Source organism: Hippichthys cyanospilos, chromosome 8, assembly GCF_059441005.1.
Source record: "Hippichthys cyanospilos isolate Australia breed blue-spotted pipefish chromosome 8, RoL_Hcya_1.0, whole genome shotgun sequence".
Classification (NCBI taxonomy): Eukaryota; Metazoa; Chordata; class Actinopteri; order Syngnathiformes; family Syngnathidae; genus Hippichthys; species Hippichthys cyanospilos.
In genome coordinates this window covers 1,861,517-1,880,018 of record NC_142376.1, presented here as the reverse complement: position 1 = coordinate 1,880,018, position 18,502 = coordinate 1,861,517, and the positions used below count along the sequence as shown (strand labels likewise).

The 18,502-nt window shown below is 44.5% G+C and overlaps 3 protein-coding genes across 7 annotated transcripts; 1 reads left to right on the top strand and 2 right to left on the bottom strand.

The window, feature by feature from the left end:
• The first annotated feature begins 19 nt into the window (after nt 1-19).
• On the top strand, nt 20-7,172 carry cog2 (component of oligomeric golgi complex 2). 3 transcript variants are annotated; one of them, XM_088420964.1, is made up of 18 exons: nt 22-940; nt 1,086-1,247; nt 1,503-1,568; nt 1,628-1,708; nt 1,780-1,883; nt 2,489-2,597; nt 2,674-2,853; nt 2,932-3,056; nt 3,698-3,824; nt 3,898-4,037; nt 4,859-4,920; nt 5,404-5,555; nt 5,621-5,806; nt 5,876-5,948; nt 6,010-6,152; nt 6,317-6,456; nt 6,534-6,720; nt 6,797-7,057. In XM_088420964.1, exons 1-18 carry the CDS (start codon nt 884-886, stop codon nt 6,893-6,895), a joined length of 2,193 nt encoding a protein of 730 aa, XP_088277090.1. In that variant the 5' UTR covers nt 22-883; the 3' UTR covers nt 6,896-7,057. The 3 variants fall into 3 exon arrangements, with proteins under 3 accessions (XP_088277087.1, XP_088277089.1, XP_088277090.1); XM_088420961.1 differs by having other exon boundaries at nt 20-940; nt 6,534-7,172; XM_088420963.1 differs by having other exon boundaries at nt 21-940; nt 5,876-6,152; nt 6,797-7,170.
• Nucleotides 7,064-10,647, bottom strand: LOC148419803 (interleukin-22 receptor subunit alpha-2-like). 3 transcript variants are annotated; one of them, XM_088420980.1, is made up of 6 exons: nt 10,066-10,647; nt 9,539-9,629; nt 9,345-9,459; nt 8,826-9,007; nt 8,601-8,758; nt 7,064-7,960 (listed from the first exon to the last, which is right to left on the bottom strand). In XM_088420980.1, the coding sequence occupies exons 1-6, from the start codon at nt 10,066-10,068 to the stop codon at nt 7,811-7,813; spliced, it is 699 nt and encodes a 232-aa protein (XP_088277106.1). In that variant the 5' UTR covers nt 10,069-10,647; the 3' UTR covers nt 7,064-7,810. The 3 variants fall into 3 exon arrangements, with proteins under 3 accessions (XP_088277106.1, XP_088277108.1, XP_088277107.1); XM_088420982.1 differs by having other exon boundaries at nt 10,126-10,133; XM_088420981.1 differs by having other exon boundaries at nt 9,345-9,480; nt 9,539-10,647.
• Nucleotides 10,648-11,090: 443 nt separating this feature from the next.
• LOC148419802 (uncharacterized) lies at nt 11,091-17,597 on the bottom strand. Its single transcript, XM_088420978.1, has 7 exons — nt 17,384-17,597; nt 14,571-14,700; nt 14,267-14,448; nt 14,003-14,190; nt 13,053-13,212; nt 12,866-12,981; nt 11,091-12,796 (listed from the first exon to the last, which is right to left on the bottom strand). Exons 1-7 carry the CDS (start codon nt 17,448-17,450, stop codon nt 12,455-12,457), a joined length of 1,185 nt encoding a protein of 394 aa, XP_088277104.1. The 5' UTR covers nt 17,451-17,597; the 3' UTR covers nt 11,091-12,454.
• Nucleotides 17,598-18,502: the final 905 nt, after the last annotated feature.

Genomic DNA, 18,502 nt, shown 5'->3' with positions numbered 1-18,502 from the left:
GCTTAAACTGATGGTGCGTTCATGTAAACCAGGGAACGTGACACACTAATATAGCTGGCACGTTGAAAAGAGCCTGCTTGTTTCTTTGTTCTAGTACGGTGGCCGACAAGGGCAAACGCCATGCAATTGACAGGAAAACAAAAAGAAACCATGACACACACAGAACATCATCGTACGATAATTTTCCATTAATTTGATCTTTATATCACAGGCAATTTGTATCAATTGGAAAGTATTGAAAGAAGAGCTGAAATTTTACCCAGAATGCTACCAATTATTTATCACACTACCAGGAGTGTTCCATCCCTTGGCTAAAATACAGAATATGATATTGGAAGAAAAAAATGTTGTGCAAAAGGCTTCAAATCCACTTTCTCCTCCGAGATTGGCTTGTCCGACGTCCATGTGTTTCCTGAACGCGTCTTTTACAAGCCCGTATCCTGTTGGGCTTCTCTTGCTGCATTGCCCGACAATTTTACTGCCGTCAGATTTATTACCTCGAACATACATACAAAAAAAGGGACCGAAGCCCAAGATTTACGAACACTCATTCATTTGTCGCATGTATATTTACAGCAGTTATATCTAGTCTACAAGACTAAAACAGAATTAAAGCTTTGTTCTTTTAAAATAAGTATTTATATTAGTTTTTTTACACAAAGCCTATTGTTTGGTAATCTAGACATTTTTTTTAAGGTTTACGATGTTATTGCAGTACCGCGCTGCAGTTTACTACTGGCGCCCGCTAAGACGCGCTGTGGTCCTCCAAAATACAATCTCTTCTTCGTTGGTCATGTGCCATGTTTGCGGAAGTGACTCCAAATAATAGCAGCTCCCTTTTTTTTCTTGCTTATTATGTTGTAGCTGCTTTGTAATCTTCATTATGAATTTACCGAAGGGCCCGGACTCTCTGTGCTTCGACAAGGACGTTTTTATGAAGGTAACGCGTGTTTTTATTCACGTTATCGATCTTAATTAAGATACCGATTACAGTCACCGATTACAACGATACGAAAGGCGATAAGGATTTTCTTTGAACTACATCATCGCGAGAGGCTCAATGTTTGTTTCTAACGCGTCCTTAGGATGACTTTGACGTGGATCAGTTCGTGGCCGAGTGTCGGAAGCAGGTGCAGCTGGAGGAGATGAGGGAGGACTTGGAACTCTACTACAAGCTTCTCAAAACAGCCATGGTGGAGCTTATCAACAAAGATTATGCTGACTTTGTCAACCTCTCCACCAATCTGGTTAGTGCTTCTTGCAGTCTTTGTGCTTTTTATATGAGGGAGATGATTACGGACAAATCCAGCGAGTCCTCGCTTGAAAAAGAACACACTTGGCTCAGTGGTCCCTTCATGCACGAGGACAACGTTTGCATAAGTTATTCATATGTGAAGTGGCTTGAAATAACGCGTGTGGTGACTTGATTCTGTGAAATGAAACCGGACGGGATTATCACCGCTGCATCTGCTTCTAACACGTCTTTGGTGGTCTTGTCTCAGGTGGGAATGGACAAAGCCCTCAATCAGCTCTCCGTGCCGCTGGGGCAGCTTCGAGAAGAGGTCACGGTATGTGTTTGCGTTCCATACGCCAGTTAGTGTAGCGCTGATGGAACTTTTCCACGCAGAGCCTCCGGTCGTGCGTCAGCGAGGTGATCCAAGCCATTGACGCGCAGCTGTCCAAACAGGAAGACCTGCAGAAGAAAAAGGTGGCAATCATAAAGAAAGATATTGATTTTAGATCCCTTTTGATTTCACCGCATTTTCTTGCGTCCTTCAGATTTGCGTCCAGCGCCTGATCCAGGTAGTGCGCTCGGTGGAGAAGATTGAGAAAATTCTCAACTCGCAGAATCCTAAAGAGTCCAACTCATTGGAAAACAACAGGTGTCCAATGTCTTGCGTTTCTTTTCCTTCGATGCTCGTCCCCTTTTGGGTCTGCGGCACGTCAGTGATTCTCAACCTTTGTTCTGGGACGCAAATGCCGTGAAATACTGTTTAGCCAAGTACCACCTGAATTTTAAATAAAAACAAAGTCAAAAGTCAAAAGAGTGCTGCTGCACCATCCGTTGTTCAATTTCCTATTTACCTTTGTAGCGGTTTCTCGGTAAATTTAAAAAATAATATAGATCGAGAAGCGTGTTTTCCTTTCGGCTCGTACGCTCTAAAACCGCATCCTCGATCGCGTTGCCCATCCGTGTAAAACTTGACAAAATGTCATAAGATACCTTGTGCAAAAGAGTCACCGTAAACAAAATTCTCTGGACTACAAGAGTTGTTTCATGTTCAAGTTAATTTGCTCTTAATTTGACAAGAGAAACATACTGTTCCTGTTACGGTACTAAGAGCCAATAATGAAATTGTCGTCTTTTGGTGTCTCTCGTCCTCAATGGCAGTTAACGTAGGAGATCCGACGACTTCCTTCAACCTGCAGATATGTGTAAATCGTGTCCTAAATGGATGACATCATCTGTCTTTCTGTCGGCGTCCAGCCCCTTGCTAGCAGGCCAGATCTTGGAGCGCATCGCCACCGAGTTCAACCAGCTTCAGTTCCACGCCGTGCAGAGCAAAGGCATGCCGCTGTTGGACAAAGTCCGACCCGTGAGTCTCGGTGCGGCCGGTCCGGCTTTCGCCTCGGGGAACCCACCCAAACGTTGGCGCGGACCCCTGTCTCCAGCGCATCGCCGGCATCACCTCCATGCTGCAGCAGTCTTTGGAGGGCCTGCTCATCGAGGGCCTTCAGACGTCCAACGTGGACATGGTGCGCCACTGCCTCAGGACGTACGCCACCATCGACAAGACGAGAGACGCCGAGGCGCTGGTGGGACAAGTGCTGGTCAAGCCCTTCACCGATCGGGTAAATGCGCCCGGACTCGGAAGCGGAGTCCACCGTTGCCGCGCGAGACGTCACCCCCCTTTGCCCTTCTCCCGGTAGGTGATTGTGGAGGACGCGGTCAAGTCCGGTCCCGACGGTCTTCAGCTGATGTACTCCAGGCTGCTGGAGTTTGTTCCTCATCACTGCAGGCTCCTGAGGGAAGTAACCGGAGGAGCCATGTCCGGGTTCGTAAGGACGAAAAAGAACAAAGATTCTTACCGCCTTTTCCGACTGTAAGGTTCCTCCAAAGATGACCGTGCGTCTTATAATCCCATTATACGGCGCTCGAACCACGGTGAAAAAAAAAGCATGGAGCGTCTGTGTAGTCTGTGACGTGACGGTGACACTTCAAGACATAGCCGTTAACCGCCCTCTATCGCCACCTACTGGCTCAACGCAATGTAGCGAAAATCGCAGTCAAATTAGTGCCATAAATTCTATTTAAATGCTTCTCAAAAATTGTCTTTATAAAGGTACCATATGGTCCAAAATGTGGACATTGATTACGTTTGTACGCAAAATCTAGCTGCAATCACGTAGAAAATGCTTTGAAATTTGAGACGTTCTATCAATCTGCTGGAAACTTCAGCTCCCTCGTGGTGTTCCCCATGGAGATGGTGAAAAAAAATCAGAGAAATGATGGTCATTCCAATGCCGCGAGGGCGAAGGGGAGCGCCGGCCACGAGCGCCACCTGTCCATCCGTTTCAAAAACGAAAATACGGGCGCTAAGAATTCTTCGTATTTTACGCGACGAAAATTCCCGTCCGCGGCACCGAAACCAGCAAACGTCGGGGTTGAAATTTAGCTTTTCTCCCCCCCCCCTAGCGACAAAGGCGACATCGTTCCCGGCTACGACTTCCTGGTCAACTCGGTGTGGCCCGAGATGGCCAAAGCCATGGAGGAGAGGCTGCCCTTCCTCTTCAACCCCGGGAACCCCGACGTTTTCTACCAGGTGGGGGCGAGGGCGCGGCCCGGCCCGCACGCCCGCCGTTTCCTCGCTTCACCTCGGCCCTCGCCCTCGGCAGCGTTACGGCGCCGGCGCCGCCTTCGTGCGCGGCCTGGAGCGGCAGTGCGGCTCGCAGGCCAGCGTGCGGCGACTCCGAGCGCACCCGGCGTACGCCGCCTTCCGCCATAAATGGAACCTGCCCGTCTACTTTCAGCTCAGGTAAAATGGACCGGGGCGTGTCGCAGAATGCCGCGCCCTTAAATTACCGTCACGCCTTTTCCACATTTAGGGTAAAGAAAATTGTATCCGTACTGTTGATTTTACAGTTACGAAATGTGTAAAATTATTGTTTCAAAAAAAACAAAGCGTGTTTGTAACGGTAAAATACCTCTAACTTGGTTGCCGGAAATTTTCTACAATTACGGTAAAAAAAAAATTGGTACTGGTGATATTACACATACAAAATGTACTGTATAAAGTCAACAGTATCTATGGCAATTTTGACCGTATATGATCAAAATGTGTGACTGTAATTTAACACGTTTTGGACCGTTATGTCAAAAAATTAAATGGATACTGTTGATTTTACAAAATGTACAGTGTAAAATCACTGGAAATAAGAAAAAAAATCCGTTTTACGGTAAAATAGCCGCCACTCGGTTGCTAGAATGTTTCTACAATTACAGTCCAAAAATTGCTGGGATACTGTTAGATTTTACAATGACAGAATGTACTGAGTAAAATGAGCATTGGCAATATCTTTTTTTTTTTTTTACCGCAAATGTCGAATATGTGTTAAATTTCAGAGACGCGTTTTCGACATTTAGGTTGAAAAAATGTATCGATACTCTTGTTTTACGAATAAAAAACATACTATGTAAAATCACCGGTATCAATACATATTTTAACCGTTTAATTAATTTATTATTTTTTTATTTTATACTGGTGAGTTTAGCAATATTCTGTGTTTTAAAATAGCTCATTTCGTCTGCTACGATTTAATGAAGAAAATGGAAATGAGTCGCTTTCTGCCCTCGCAGGTACAAGGAAATAGCAGGAAGCCTAGAAAACGCCATCAGCGAGGGCTTAGAGGCGGCACCGGGTGCGTATCGTCCGTTCCATATTTGGTTTTCTCTTCCACCGCGCCGTTGGCCCCTTGCCTAACATCAAAAATGGTGTCGCTCATCACCATGCTTGGTCACATCATAAACTAGAACTCAATTTAACAAGGAGTGACATCATCTTCCAATACATTTGCTCTTCATTTGAAAGCCACTCGTCAAGCAACAAGCACTATATGGATTTTAATCAACTACTTGATGCATATCAGTGATATTGTAATTGATTACTTCAAGTACTAAAGGAATAGATTACCGCGTCTTTCATTTAGTATCAGCAATTCTTAGACCCAAACGCTCAGAAAAGAATTTAAAAAAAACACACAAATATAAATAAGTGCCTTTTGTGTTTAAGAATGAATTCAATAATACAAACAAATAAGTATAAATGTGAGGATATAGTTTGGCAAAAGCTACTTTTGCTTCTTCTCATTTTGAACCGGAGCGCGTCGCGAACGATTTTGCAGCCGACAGCGGGTACCACCTCCGGGCGTCGGCGTCGCTGCGGTCTTGCCTGACGCGCTGCTGGTCCGACAAAGTCTACCTGGCGCCGCTGGCCCACCGCTTCTGGAAGCTGACGCTGCAGCTCTACTCGCGATACGTCACATTCCTCAAGGAGGTCGGCCTTTGCCCCGCCCCCCCGCCGCCGCCGCTCGGGAGACTCAGCCGTTGCCCGCCGCGCAGGCGCTGAGCGGGACCGCCCCGCCCGAGGCGGGCAAAGACCCCGGCAAGCCCCCGCCCAGCTCGGCCTCGTCCGCCTCCAGCAGGACCTCGCTGGAGGAGGCGGGCGGCGAGGGCGGAGGCCCCGCCTCCCTCTCCGCCCGGCGGCTGGTCCACATGGCCGCCGACGTAGACCTACTGCTCCGGCAGGTAAGACCCGCAAACTATGGGAACTGTGTCAAAGTGAGTGAAGGAGCTTCATTTTTCTAACCTTTTGAGGTGCCGGAAGTGTTGGAGATGGTCAGGCGGCGACTAGAAGACATTGGCTTCACCAACGTGGCCGCCGTGGAAGGTAAAAGCGGACGAGGGGAAGGGGGGCGGGCGGTGGACGCTGGCGCTTTTTGTCCCGTCAGAGGCGCTGCGGGAGTCGGAGGCGGGCCTCGGGGACTGCCAGCCCGCCGTGGGCGCGCGCCTCACCCGCCACCTGAGCGAGCGCAGCTGCCGCTTCCTCAAGAGCGCCGCCGAGGTGCCGCGCCTCTACCGCAGGACCAACAAGGTGGGTCGAGACGCAGGCAAGCCCCGCCTTGTTCCTTCTTCCTGTTCCTCTGCCTTCATCTTCTCCCTCTTTCTTCATCTTCTTTTTCCTTTCTTCGTCTAACTTCCTGTTCCTCTGCCCTCATCTTTTTTCCTCCCCCACCTTCTTTCACACGGCGTGGGCAGGAGGCGCCGGCGCGAGCGTCGGCGTACATGGAGAACGCCTTGCGGCCGTTCCATCAGCTGCTGAGCGACGCGACGGGCCTCCTGGACGCGGACACGGTGCGGCGCTGGCTTACGCTGGCGCTCTCCGAATGCACGCGGAGGTGAGACGGCCGCCTGCGCTTTTTTCTCGCTCCTCAAATCGCTGCCGAACGGCTACCGATTTGACCTTCGGCACCAGGTACTACGAGACCATTTTCGAAGTCCTGAGCTCGGTGCGGAAGATGGAAGAGAGCCTGAAGCGACTCAAGCAAGCCAGGAAGGGCGCCGCCTCCTCCAACCCCGCCGCCGCCGCCAACGGCGGCCCCTCGGACGACGCCAAAATCCGACTTCAGCTGGCTCTGGACGTGGAGTACTTGAGGGAACAGGTGGGCGGCCGCGGCGCCCGGTCCCGCCCGCTCGCCCGCCGGCCGATTTTCCGCCTTGTTTATTTTGTTTGGTCAGATGGAGAAGATGGGCGTGGCGCCGGCCGACGTGGCCATGTGGTCCGGCCTGACGGAGCTGGTGAAGGAAGCCCGGGAGCTGGCGCAACACAGCGCGTGAAACCGTCCGCGGGAAAACTTTGGGAGGGATCCAGCAATGCTCATGGAGCCCAAAGGGACCGCAAGCGATTTGCTGCGCGTGGGGGATCCGCGCAAACGCTCTCTCGGAAGCTTGCAAAAATGGCAGAATTTCGGCCGCTTAATAAAAATCAACTTGCCAAAACATGTCTCGTTTTTGGAACCCCCAACTTTATTTCCAAACCCCAAATTTAAAAGCCGAACCCTAGTTTACAGCCACACTTTCAAACACAAATTCAAAACCTTCATTTGAACCCCAAATCCTAGTGTAACACCTTTCTTTGAAACCATAACACAAGCTTGAAAAAAAAAAACCTTACGGTACATGGTTGTCTATTCAAAAAAAAAAAAGCCTTACTCTACATGCTCCTTTTTTTTCTTTTTTGTTAAAAAATGCCTTACTAGTCCTTCCCTACTTACATCTACTATGCCGTAGCTTTTTCTTTTGGCAAAAATAAAGCCTTACATACGCAAAATGACCTTACCATGGTTGTTTTTTTTAAGCCTTACTATACTTTTTTTTTTTTTTTTTGCAAAAATAGTAAAAGCCTTACTGTTCGTTTTTTTATTTAACAAAAAAGCCTCAATATAAAGTCAATATACATGGTCAATTTTTGAAAGAAAAAAAAAAGCAAAGGCCTTACTATACATGGTCAATTAAAAAAAAAGCCTTACTATATGTGGTAATTTTTTGCAAAAAAAAAAAGCCTTACTCTTTCCACGTGGGGACGAAACCCGTCTTTTACAGTCTTTGTGGGGGCCGCATTTTTGTGGAGCCAACATGTTGGGACCTTGCTTTTGTCGCGCGGGTCTGAATTGGATTTTGAATTCAAGATGTCGACGGGATGTCCCCACTACGATAGAAAAAGCTTGCGCGCGTGCGCGCGTCTTGCCATGCTCATGGCGTGGTGATGCACTTTGCGGCTCCGCGAGCGCTCCTGCGTCCCTGCAGCCCAGCCACGCTTTGCGCCTGGAAGCAATATTCCGTCTTGCGCTTCACTTTGTTCACCTCCAACTTCCCTGAGCAGCAAGGCACTTCAAATACCTCCTGGGGGGGTTAAACAGCCGACATTCATTCCCGGGTCCTTATTAGTCTTTTTTTTAAGAAAAGATGTCTTACTATATGTGGTAATTTTTTAAGAAAATACTGATACGTGGTCATTAAAAAAATCACATTACTTTGCATGCTTTACTACATGTTTTTTAAGAAAAAAAAGCCTTATGTTCATTTATTTTTTGTAAAAAAAAAAATTAAAATATGTGGTGTTTTTTTTGACAAAAAAAAAAAGCCTTACTATTCATATTAAGTCATTTTTTTGCGAAAAAAAAGGCGGGACTATAATTGGTAGTTTTTTTGTCGAAAAAAAAAAAGCTTTATTTTACATGGTCGTTTTTTTTCTTTACACGATCATTCCTCACTTTGCATGGCCGTTTCCTTTTTTTTTTTAAACGCCTTACTTTACAGGGTCGTTCTTTTTTGTTTCAAAGAAATATAGCCTTATGGTTGCTTATGTTTCGAAAAAAATAAAAACTTACTATAGGTGGGCGTTTTCTTGGGGGGGGGAATGCCTTATATACATTATGGCCATTTTGTGAAAAAAAAGCAACCTTCCGCTAACTTATTTGAGTGCATCTTTTCAAATTGAGAACAAACAAAGCGGAAGCTTGCGAGCGGCCCGGCGGCGTACCTCCTCGGCCCCCCGTCGGACCAGGTAGACGTTGTAGACGAGCGCGCCGTGCAGGAGAGCGCTTTGGAGCTTGGCGGCCAGGGCCTGGGGGGTCCTCACGCGGACCGCGATGCCTCGCTCGCTGGCGTTCAGCCTCAGCAGCGGGGCGCTGATTTTTGCTGGAAAAACCAGGCGGGCGTTTCGACGGGCGCCGAGGGTTTCGGTACGCGGCGCGTTTGCGCTCACTGTGCCAGCGGGGGTTGAATCTGGGCGAGGGGATCCACGCCGACCGCTCGCCCGACGGGAAGCGGGCCCGCAGTCGGGCGCAGTACCACTCCCGAGGGTCGGGGGTCGCCGCGCTCAGGTCGCAGCGGAGCCGGACGATGTCCCGGCAGCCGTCGGCGTCCCGCCATCGGCCGTCTCCGTAGCTGATCGCGGGCCGACAGTGACATCATACCACGCGACGTTATATATATACATTTATATACAACAACTTTTTATTAACTTTTTAAAACAAATATTTTTGGGATACCATTTAAGTTAAGATCATTTGGCATTGATTGAGTAAATTCATACAAAAATTGCTCTTAAGTAACTACTGTATCGATCAACTGTTGGAAATTTGATTCAGATTCTCAACTCCACAAGGGTCCTCGAAAGGACACTTGAGGAACTCCGCATGAAACTCACTTAGCATAGATGTAGAATAATAAATAAATAGCAGGAAAAATGAATCCAAATGGGATTTGGTGCGCGTGCGCTCACATCTTCCACTGGACGTGGTAACGCACGTCGCTGCTGTTGGGGGGCGCCGTCCAGCGAAGGACGTTCTTAAAATCCACAGAGTCAAACTCAACGTGCGCGGGGGGAGCCGGAGACACTGTGGAGATCCCCCGAAAAACTGATCGGGACATGAGACCGTCGAGCGTAAAATTGGAGAGGCTTTGAATTGTGTTTACCTGGCGCCGCCGCCACGCAGGCCCACAAGTTGAGCAGCAGGACGGATCCGATCGCCGTGCTCCTCATTTCGCCCGCTGTGCGACCCGGCGACTGTGCGGAAGGTAGGAGCCTCCTACCTTTTAACGTGCGCGCTCTTCCTCTTTCTTTTTTTAACTTATACGCCACAACCTTCTACAGACGCCCGTGTGTGAAAAATGTCAAAGCGCTTTTTTTTTAGATAGATAGATAGATAGATAGATAGATAGATAGATAGATAGATAGATAGATAGATAGATAGATAGATAGATAGATAGATAGATAGATAGATAGATAGATAGATAGATAGATAGATAGATAGATAGATAGATATGTACACACATACAAAGAAATAATTTGATTTATAAATGAAAAATATTATAAAAAAGATATACTGTATCTACGATTCATTCACATTCATAGTACACATTCCAAACATTGATTCTGTCATTTTACGACGGAATGCGCAACAAACATAGTCAACGCATACGCAAAAAGTTGAATAATTCACCATTTGTGGAAAAGTGTGATTTTGCAAAGCCAATGGCGGATTGCCGACGAGGCCTCTTACTGGAAGCGTGCGCCATCCACTTCCACCCCGCGCGAAAGAGGAAGGCCGACCCGCCCGCGAACATCCGAGCAAACGCGTGCGCGTGACAAGGCGGCGCTTTGGGTGGCACGTTTGGTTCCGGGGGGAAGACGGCAAATGTCAGCCGTCAGCAAACTTCTTCAGCCGCCGGCTTAACGCGCCGCACGCACGCACGCACGCACGCACGCACGGCCTCATTTGCATCCTTCACAACTGACATCATTGGCTTTACCAATATTTGTGACCATTTAAGTACATGTTGGGGGTACATGAAGACGAGAGATTCAGCAAATTTAATATAATGCTCATTTTTTTCAAATTAAGAGCAAATGAAATAGAACATATTGCCAAGGTGCATTTTAGTGACTTTTTATAAAAAAAAAATATGCTTTTATTTTGTTAAGTCCTATATAGTTACACACCCAATCGATCTTGTAGAGCTCCTCGATAAAATCCACCAAGAGATATCACTAACAAATGTCAACCTAATATTTTATGAGATGAGAATCATTTATGGTAGATTGGCTTTCCAAATATGTGTGACCATGCAAGTACATCTCGCGGCATGTAAAGGCACTTCAGGGGGAACATGAGCCTTTAACGGGGTGCAGAAAATCCAATACGCCAATCTTTTCAAATTGAGAGCAAATGAATTGGAACAAATTGCCTTTTTTTTTTATAGCAAGGACTAGAAAATTTGGGGGGATGTGAAGGCACGGGGCGCAGCAAATCGAATGCGCATATTTTCCAATTAATTTATGACTTCTTTGTAGAAACCATGCATTTATTTTGTCGATTTTTTTTTTGCAACAGCTACAATCAATCCATCATCATCGTTTCGTCAAGCCGAAATATCACACGTTCAGTCTTACAAGGACATGAAAATGTTTTCAGGAATTCGTTAAACATCAAGACTATACGAGACAAGAAAGGCACAGAGACTGTAAATCGATACTACTGATTTCTTGCGTAGATTGTTCTGAAATGACGATTACGTGTCGTATACTAATGCTCTCCATACAATCTGACAGCATGCGGAGAACAACCAAAGCCACAAATTTGCATATTTTAGAGACAAGTTGAGCAGCAAAAAACAAAACCAAAAAACAGTGCATTAGTAAGAAGACATTTGACAGGCTCGCTCGCAACAGCGTTCTGCCACTGGCACTTCCCAACGGGGACGTCCCTTTACCCCCAATAAAAAAAAAAAAAGGAAGGGATTTCACGTTTTAGAGTCATTCTGTTGAAGTGCAAAAGTCATAATGAAATCATGGAACAGGGGAAGTGTGCATATGTTATGTGTGTTCCTCTTGGCTATTATCCTCTATGATTATTATGCACTAATGTAATTATGATATGTATTTGTTGCGGTTTTGGATGCATTGATTACATTTATTCATTCCTTGAAAAGGGTTTAGGAGCATTTTTGGAGCTTGGAAAGGATTATGTTATGTTACCTGTCAAAAGCGGCTCTACTTAAGAAAAATGTACGTAAGGAAATGATTTCCGGAACAAATTAGTCACCGTTAGTAGTGCTGCCACGTATAAAGTTTGAGAAGAATTGAGTTGGCAAAACGGATTGGCTAAATGTCGGTTGGGCTAAATGCAAATATTCCCCTTTGACGTCCATCTTGGAGCCGAGCCCCCACCAGTAGTACAATATTTATATATATATATATTTTTTTTTTTTTTAAGTGAATCGGAGCAGTGTTGACCAGGGCTGCACAATTATGGCCAAAATAATAACCACAAGCAGTATATATAAACAAGGCTTCAAGGCTTTATACTTACAAATAATGAATGAACTAAAATAACCAAAGTAAATAATTAACTTACGTGCTGAGTGCAAACCAATGGGAAAAAAAAAAAAGAAACCTAAGCCTACTTAGAAGCAAGCACGTTGTTTACTTTGAAGCAAATTGACAAAATGTCATGTTCGGTCCTTTCAAACAGAATGTATTCCAGTTTTTCAAAATGGGTCTCAATTAACAGCTAGCACGATATATATTAGGAAGCAAGTGGGAAACTCGGTGCCCTTTCACACTGGTAAATAATAGATTAGGGTGAGAAAACTCAAGACTTGTGGGAAACACTGCCCCCTGATGGTAGGATGACAAAGCGCTTGATTTGACGTGTAGTGTCTGCTTTTGAAACGTTAATATCGTCAAAGACCAGCGTAAATAATCGTGGCAGCCAATATTTTAATTCGATGAATTGTGCAGCCCTAGCGTTGTCCGATTAATGCTAAATAATAGCGGCGAAGTTAAGGTGCTAATGTTAACAAGGGTCATTTGAAGAAAAAGTCAAACCTTTAGCCACGATAGCCCTCAGCTTCCTCGTCGGGCGCCATCTTGACCACAACCTGGCGTTTTTCGTAGGGGTTAATGTCCGTGTCCTCCGCGTCCTCGTCTTCCATCGTCCCGTCGTTCTCCGCGTACGGCCGCCGGTCTTCCTCATCACCCCCGCCCGCGTTACCCTCGCCCGACGCTTGAGGCTCTTCCATTCGCCGCGATTGCGGTTCTCCGCCCGGTTCCGATTGGTCGGTCGTCACCGGCGGCTCCTCCTCCATCAGCTCTTCCACCATCAGCGGCGCGGACGAGTCGGAAGCCGGGACGGACGCCGCGGGCGCCTCCTCTGGGGTTACGGCAAATTGCTGCCAGGCGCACAGAAAAGGGTCAGGGTCAAAGGTCAGGAAAAGAAATCAAAACAAGTAAGAGCGCACCAGGGAGCGTGGCAGACTGGACGAGGCTTTGGTTTTTTTCCGGCAGATCATGAGGAGGACGGCGGCGACGGCGGCCAGGACCAACAGCGACACCGTCACGGGGAGGATGACGTGTCCTGCCAAAAAAGAAAAAGAAATCAAAGGATGTCACGGGGGGAGCGGAGGGCCGCGAGCGAAGGCACTCAACTGTTATCGCGCACGGGCCGGGCGCAGTAGTCGCGCGTGCCCAGAACGCTGATCCGCTCCAGCTCGCCCGCGATGGCGGCGCAGTGCTCCTGCTGCTTGCCATCCACGGGCAGCCTGTGTTCACACACTTCCTCCGTGCAGCGAAGGTGGTTATGATGCTTCTGCCATTGAAGAAAGCAGCATGTAAAATGGACAAAGCCACTGGGAGGAGCCGGATGGAGACGATGCTTACTCCTGCTGTAATTCCACTATGTATCCACAAGATTGCAAAAAATGACTAGACAGGCGCGCTAGTAAAAAAAAAATAAAAAATAGCCACTAATCTCAGAAAATGTTCATGTTACCACTCCAATAAAAAAAAAGTGTTACTGTAATTCCACCAAGTACCCAGAAGATGGCGAAGGATGACTATTTAACCTACTCAACTGAGTAACTTCCTTCCTACAGACCATTTTTTTTTTATCTTAACCTGAGCATAACAAAATCTTCACGTAGCTGATTTCCATGCAGCGTGCAACATGATGCCCATGGCGAATTTGAACATTACAATAATTTTACCTTAGAAAAAAAAGATAACCACTAATTTCAGAAAATGAACATAAGCACCCTCAAGTCTTGTTGCTGTAATTCCGCCAAGTATCCACAAGGTGGCGAAAAAGGACTCGTTAACCTGCTCAACAACAACTCTTCCTGGCTACAGACACCAAAGTAAAACTTTCTTTATTTTAAACCTGGGACAAAAAAGGTTTCTACATGTGGTTATCAGAAAAGAAAGGAGACAGACAGCCCCTCCCAAAAAAATCTGCAAATCCTGAACCGTGAATTGCTGGGTTTGACTATTCTCCAATGGTTCTTAAATCGGGTGCCGAATTCCCAAAACCCTCAAAGAAAACACATGCAAAACAAAAGCCAGTATAGTGGTTCACATAGCTGATTTCCTTGTTCAGGTACCTTGTTCAGGATGACGTCGTATTTGAAGAGGGGCAGAGGCTCGTCCGGCCGCTCGTGTCTCCTCTTCCTCTTTGAAAGCGCGCTGGGAGCAAGCGCGTGCTGGTAAGCGAGCCACGGGTGCTGGAAGCTGAGCAGGATCGAGTTGTCCCGCTGGTCCAACACGGTCACGGGCGGGAGATCCAAAGAGCCTGGAAGGACAAACGGGAAGCAGTCAGCTTGTTGGGAGGACGCCGAAAGACGGCGAGAGGGTTGGTCTTTTCTGACATTTTTGATTGGCGGGAGAGTCCATGTAGTAGCTGAAGGAGATGCCGTCGGCGGGAGCCGCCTCAGACTCCTCCTCCCCGAGGACGGCGGTCACCGCCAAGAAGTAGTCCTCCCTCTGGTCCGACAGGAAGGACACGTCCGCCTGGAGGTCGGGCGGGTCCACCCACAGGGGACCCACATCACTACAGGGAAGACAATGCAACACATCATTTTTCCTCTTGTATTTTTGCTCTCGCCTTCATTTTGACGGCACCGGGGAAAAAGGCAAATCGCATTTCAAGTGTCCAAAAAAGAAGACACAAACCCCTGAGAGTTGAACACCTTGCCGACGTCCACCCGGAATCGCAGTCCCTGAGGCGGCGGAAGATCGTATCGCCACATCACCGTGTTGACCAGATTGCCGCAGTGCAGGACCACATCACTTGGGGGCGCCACTGAGGAGAGAAACATTTTGGACATATTACTTTCGATGTGGTTAAGAGTTGAGTTTTAGGGGTGTCTTAATCCGATATTACTCAAGGTGCTTACATTTCTTTTGTATTTAATTGATTCAAGTGTGGTAATCGTGGGCCAAATTGTACTTGTAGTTTCTGTCGGAGGGCTGTTATGACTGTCAATTTTAAAGTTGATTGTCACACATTCACCTACTTTTGAAACCAGCGAAATTTATAATTGTGCTGAATTTATAATTGTCTGTGTCCATAACAAACATGGCAGCCTCCATGTAATATACAGTAATTTAATGATAACTAGACCGAGGATTATCTTTAAAACATACTGTTGGTCATTAAGAACACATTTATTTGCAAGTTTTTGAAATTTGTAATCACTTCATGTATTCCCTTTTAATGAAAAACGGTTTACATTTTACACAGTGTCCCTTTAATATTAGATAAGCACGAGTCAAGGGCGTCAGCTATCCTCCATATATAACGTTTGAGAATTTTATTATTTATACTCAAAAGATGAGGATTTTCATCCGTGTCACTGTAATTTAAAAGCATGCAAAATGGATCATTTCACACGTGATTGCTTCCATTTTGTCGCATTTCACACATGTGATTCTTCTATTTTGTCGCCCCGAGATAAGCAAGTCAAAACATGATGAGGCGAAATACAACCGCAGCGGTGAGGTTAGCGCGGCAAAAAGTTGCACTGTGCAACCACAGCGCTTCCTTTCGCTTCCTATCAAACCGCCGTGGGAAGGTTTACATATCAGTGATGTGGCTTATACTGTATTGTACGTGTATGTTTTAGGACCAGACGAGGGGAGCTCGGCACAGACGCCCCCAAAACACGCTGAGAAGGCATCTGCTTTTCGAACAGAAAGAGAAACGCGTTCAAGGCTGAGGATCAGTGCGGGCATCTAAGGCGGCAAGGTTACACCTCACAATGCACAGTGAAAAAGAAAGTAAACGCCAATTTACTCAGGAAAGCCCTGACGCACGTTTACGAAGACACGCGGTTTATGGACTTTACGGGAATACACCACCATTTCAACTGTTGACATTTTGGCTTTTGCATTATGCAATACAGCAGTAGTGAACCCAGGCTGCACATTCAGAATCCCCATTCACAAACTCACAAGCTTGCCCTTTTGTTCCTGTAGAACATTACTAAAAATATTTGATGAAAAACTCATCTATTTGCATAAATGTGTGCTATATGTCAGTGGTTCGCAAAACTTTTGGAGTCAGGGGCCACTTTTAGGAAAGCAAATTTTCCAAAGACCCCATTGCAAATGCTTGCGTAAACAAGACAAAAACAACAAAATATTAAGACAAACATAAGTGAACTTTTTATTCACCAAGTGACAGGTATTTTTCAGTTATGCTTAAGTTTAAAAAATGAAAATTGCACACCTCCTCATAACAAAGTGGATCAATTTCCACGAAACAGGTTGCTGCCAAATAACTAGTGATTAAAAAAAAAATCAAGCACTTTGATGATGTGGATTAATGACAAATTGAAAATTGATTACATTATCAAACAAATAAACTGGTTGAATTAATCACTGAGGAGTCATGAATACGTTCACAATTTATCGTAAATTGAAATTAACACAGAATATAATTTACCCCAGAAATTTCCCTAAAATCCTGAAAATGATTGCGTGTTTAAGACTTAAAAATAGAAAAAAACGTGTACCTAATAAAGCTCCCTTTTTGACCCACTGTTCAACAAACAACAACAACAACAAACAACCAAAAAAACTAAACAAAAAACAGCTTGTAACAATGCACATCTTGCATGGTAGGAGTCATTTGGCACATTTATATTTTTTGTCCCACTGAGGGGTAAACTATGAAGTAGCAGCTATTTTGACATAGTCAGGATTTGTTCAAGGACAAAAACAAGGTTAACAAACTTTAAAAAAAGTGATATTGTGCTCAGCAGTCAATAAAGAAGAACTTATGCAGCTTTGGCACATTACCTTCCACAGCCTCTTCATGGTTGTCATCACACAATTATTTTTTGTGTTTGCATTGCATTCGTTTGAATGGCGACCGATTTGGTCGATTTGTATGATTTTTCAACAGGGCTGATTGCGCCTGCCTGGATTGTGAATTTCAAGTCTTGAGTAAAACTGAAAACCAAATTGGGGAAGTGCTGCAAGTCAACCGCCAACGTCAACAACAACAAAACATGACAAATTACCATTATAAAAGTAGGTGCTTATAATGTTGCGTAATTATACAACATGACTAATTACCATTATAATGCGATATGTTTAAATGGGCACGTTAATGTTATAATCTGTCGACAAAAGGATTTTAACCGTCAAAGTCAAGTTTATTGTCAATTTCTTCACATGTGCTTAACATACAAAGGAATCGAAATTGCGTTTCTCACTATCTTCTGCACTGTAGCAATAATGATCAAAATGGGACCATGCTAATTACCATTTTCAGGAAGGAAAAGAGTATTTTCGCCCACTCATTTATTCACTAACACGGCGTGACAATAAAATGAACTTTAGTACTGTAAACACAAAGGTCTTTTACAGTTTTGCCAGGAATTATTCGCGGCTCAGAATTCCCCTAAATTGTAACTGTCAGTTTACAGGTAAAATTGCGAGAATTAGTCGCGTCCCGATGTGTTCGCTAAACGATTTACCGTAAGCAGTTGCGATTCCCAAGACGAAGAAAAGGACGGGAAGAGGATTCATACACGTCCACCACATGTGCCTTTTGAAATGTTTTGGCCAGCACCGACCGTCTGAGATCCGCCTGCGTGTGTCGATATTTGTGCTAACGAAGCTAACGCTAACACAACCACTGCTGCGTTGAGATCGGATCCGCTCAGGAGTTCTTAAGGATACGACTTCCGCTTGTTGCATGACTTCCGGTAGTTACGTCATCTGTACGGCAATCACTTTAAGAAAAATAATATTTACTTTTTCAATTTCACGAAGCCAAACTGTTTAATTTCACTCCATGTTTTAAAGTGTTCAAAATTGGTATGTAATATTTTTTTTGGGTCTCTTAAGTTTGTGAACGATAAGAAAGAAAACATGACATGCACCGCATTCTAATTTGTTTCAGTAAAATCTGTCATTTGTATATATTAATTGTATTGATGTTATATATATCTGCAATGCCTGATATAAATTGCATATATTTGTGTTATATTGTTCTTTGGTTTGTTACTGATAAAGAAATTGTTAGTGTGAAATGTTAAAATATTATACTGGATGTCAATAAAAAACAAAATAATAATAATGTGTATGTATGTATATATGTATATGTTTGAATAGCTTCCATATTTATGAATACATTTCAAACAGTGCAATTCAATTACAGTATTGGTGTTGTACAAAAACACGGAAAAAAATGAAACAAAACCATACATTAACATTGTACACACTCTTATAATATGACCATGATTATGAGGTGGTACTTCAGTTCAAAATGTGGGGATGAAATTTAGATGCTGTTCGATGCACTAGCTATATATTGTATATTTTTATTTATATATTTATATTTATTTATATGTATATTTTTTATTTGACAGAATTTACATCCTTGATGTATATTAATATTACTATATTATAAAATATATCATAATGTTATTTATTTTATATAATTTATATTATATTTAGGTATTTGTATAGCTATATATATATATATATATATATATATATATATATATATATATATATATATATATATATATATATATATATATATATATATATATATATATATATATATATATATATATATAAAATGTAGA

Coding starts and splice junctions, on each gene's coding strand:
- cog2 (XM_088420961.1), top strand. CDS start 884: ATGAATTTACCGAAGGGCCCGGACTCTCTGTGCTTCGACAAGGACGTT. Junction 1,248..1,502: donor TCAACCTCTCCACCAATCTG/GTTAGTGCTTCT, acceptor GTCTTGTCTCAG/GTGGGAATGGACAAAGCCCT. Junction 5,949..6,009: donor CAACGTGGCCGCCGTGGAAG/GTAAAAGCGGAC, acceptor TTGTCCCGTCAG/AGGCGCTGCGGGAGTCGGAG.
- LOC148419803 (XM_088420980.1), bottom strand. Junction 9,460..9,538: donor CTGCGTGGCGGCGGCGCCAG/GTAAACACAATT, acceptor GGATCTCCACAG/TGTCTCCGGCTCCCCCCGCG. Junction 8,759..8,825: donor ATTCAACCCCCGCTGGCACA/GTGAGCGCAAAC, acceptor TGGTTTTTCCAG/CAAAAATCAGCGCCCCGCTG.
- LOC148419802 (XM_088420978.1), bottom strand. CDS start 17,450: ATGTGGTGGACGTGTATGAATCCTCTTCCCGTCCTTTTCTTCGTCTTG. Junction 14,191..14,266: donor CTCTCCCGCCAATCAAAAAT/GTCAGAAAAGAC, acceptor TTGTCCTTCCAG/GCTCTTTGGATCTCCCGCCC. Junction 12,982..13,052: donor CCGGCCCGTGCGCGATAACA/GTTGAGTGCCTT, acceptor CTTTTTTGGCAG/GACACGTCATCCTCCCCGTG.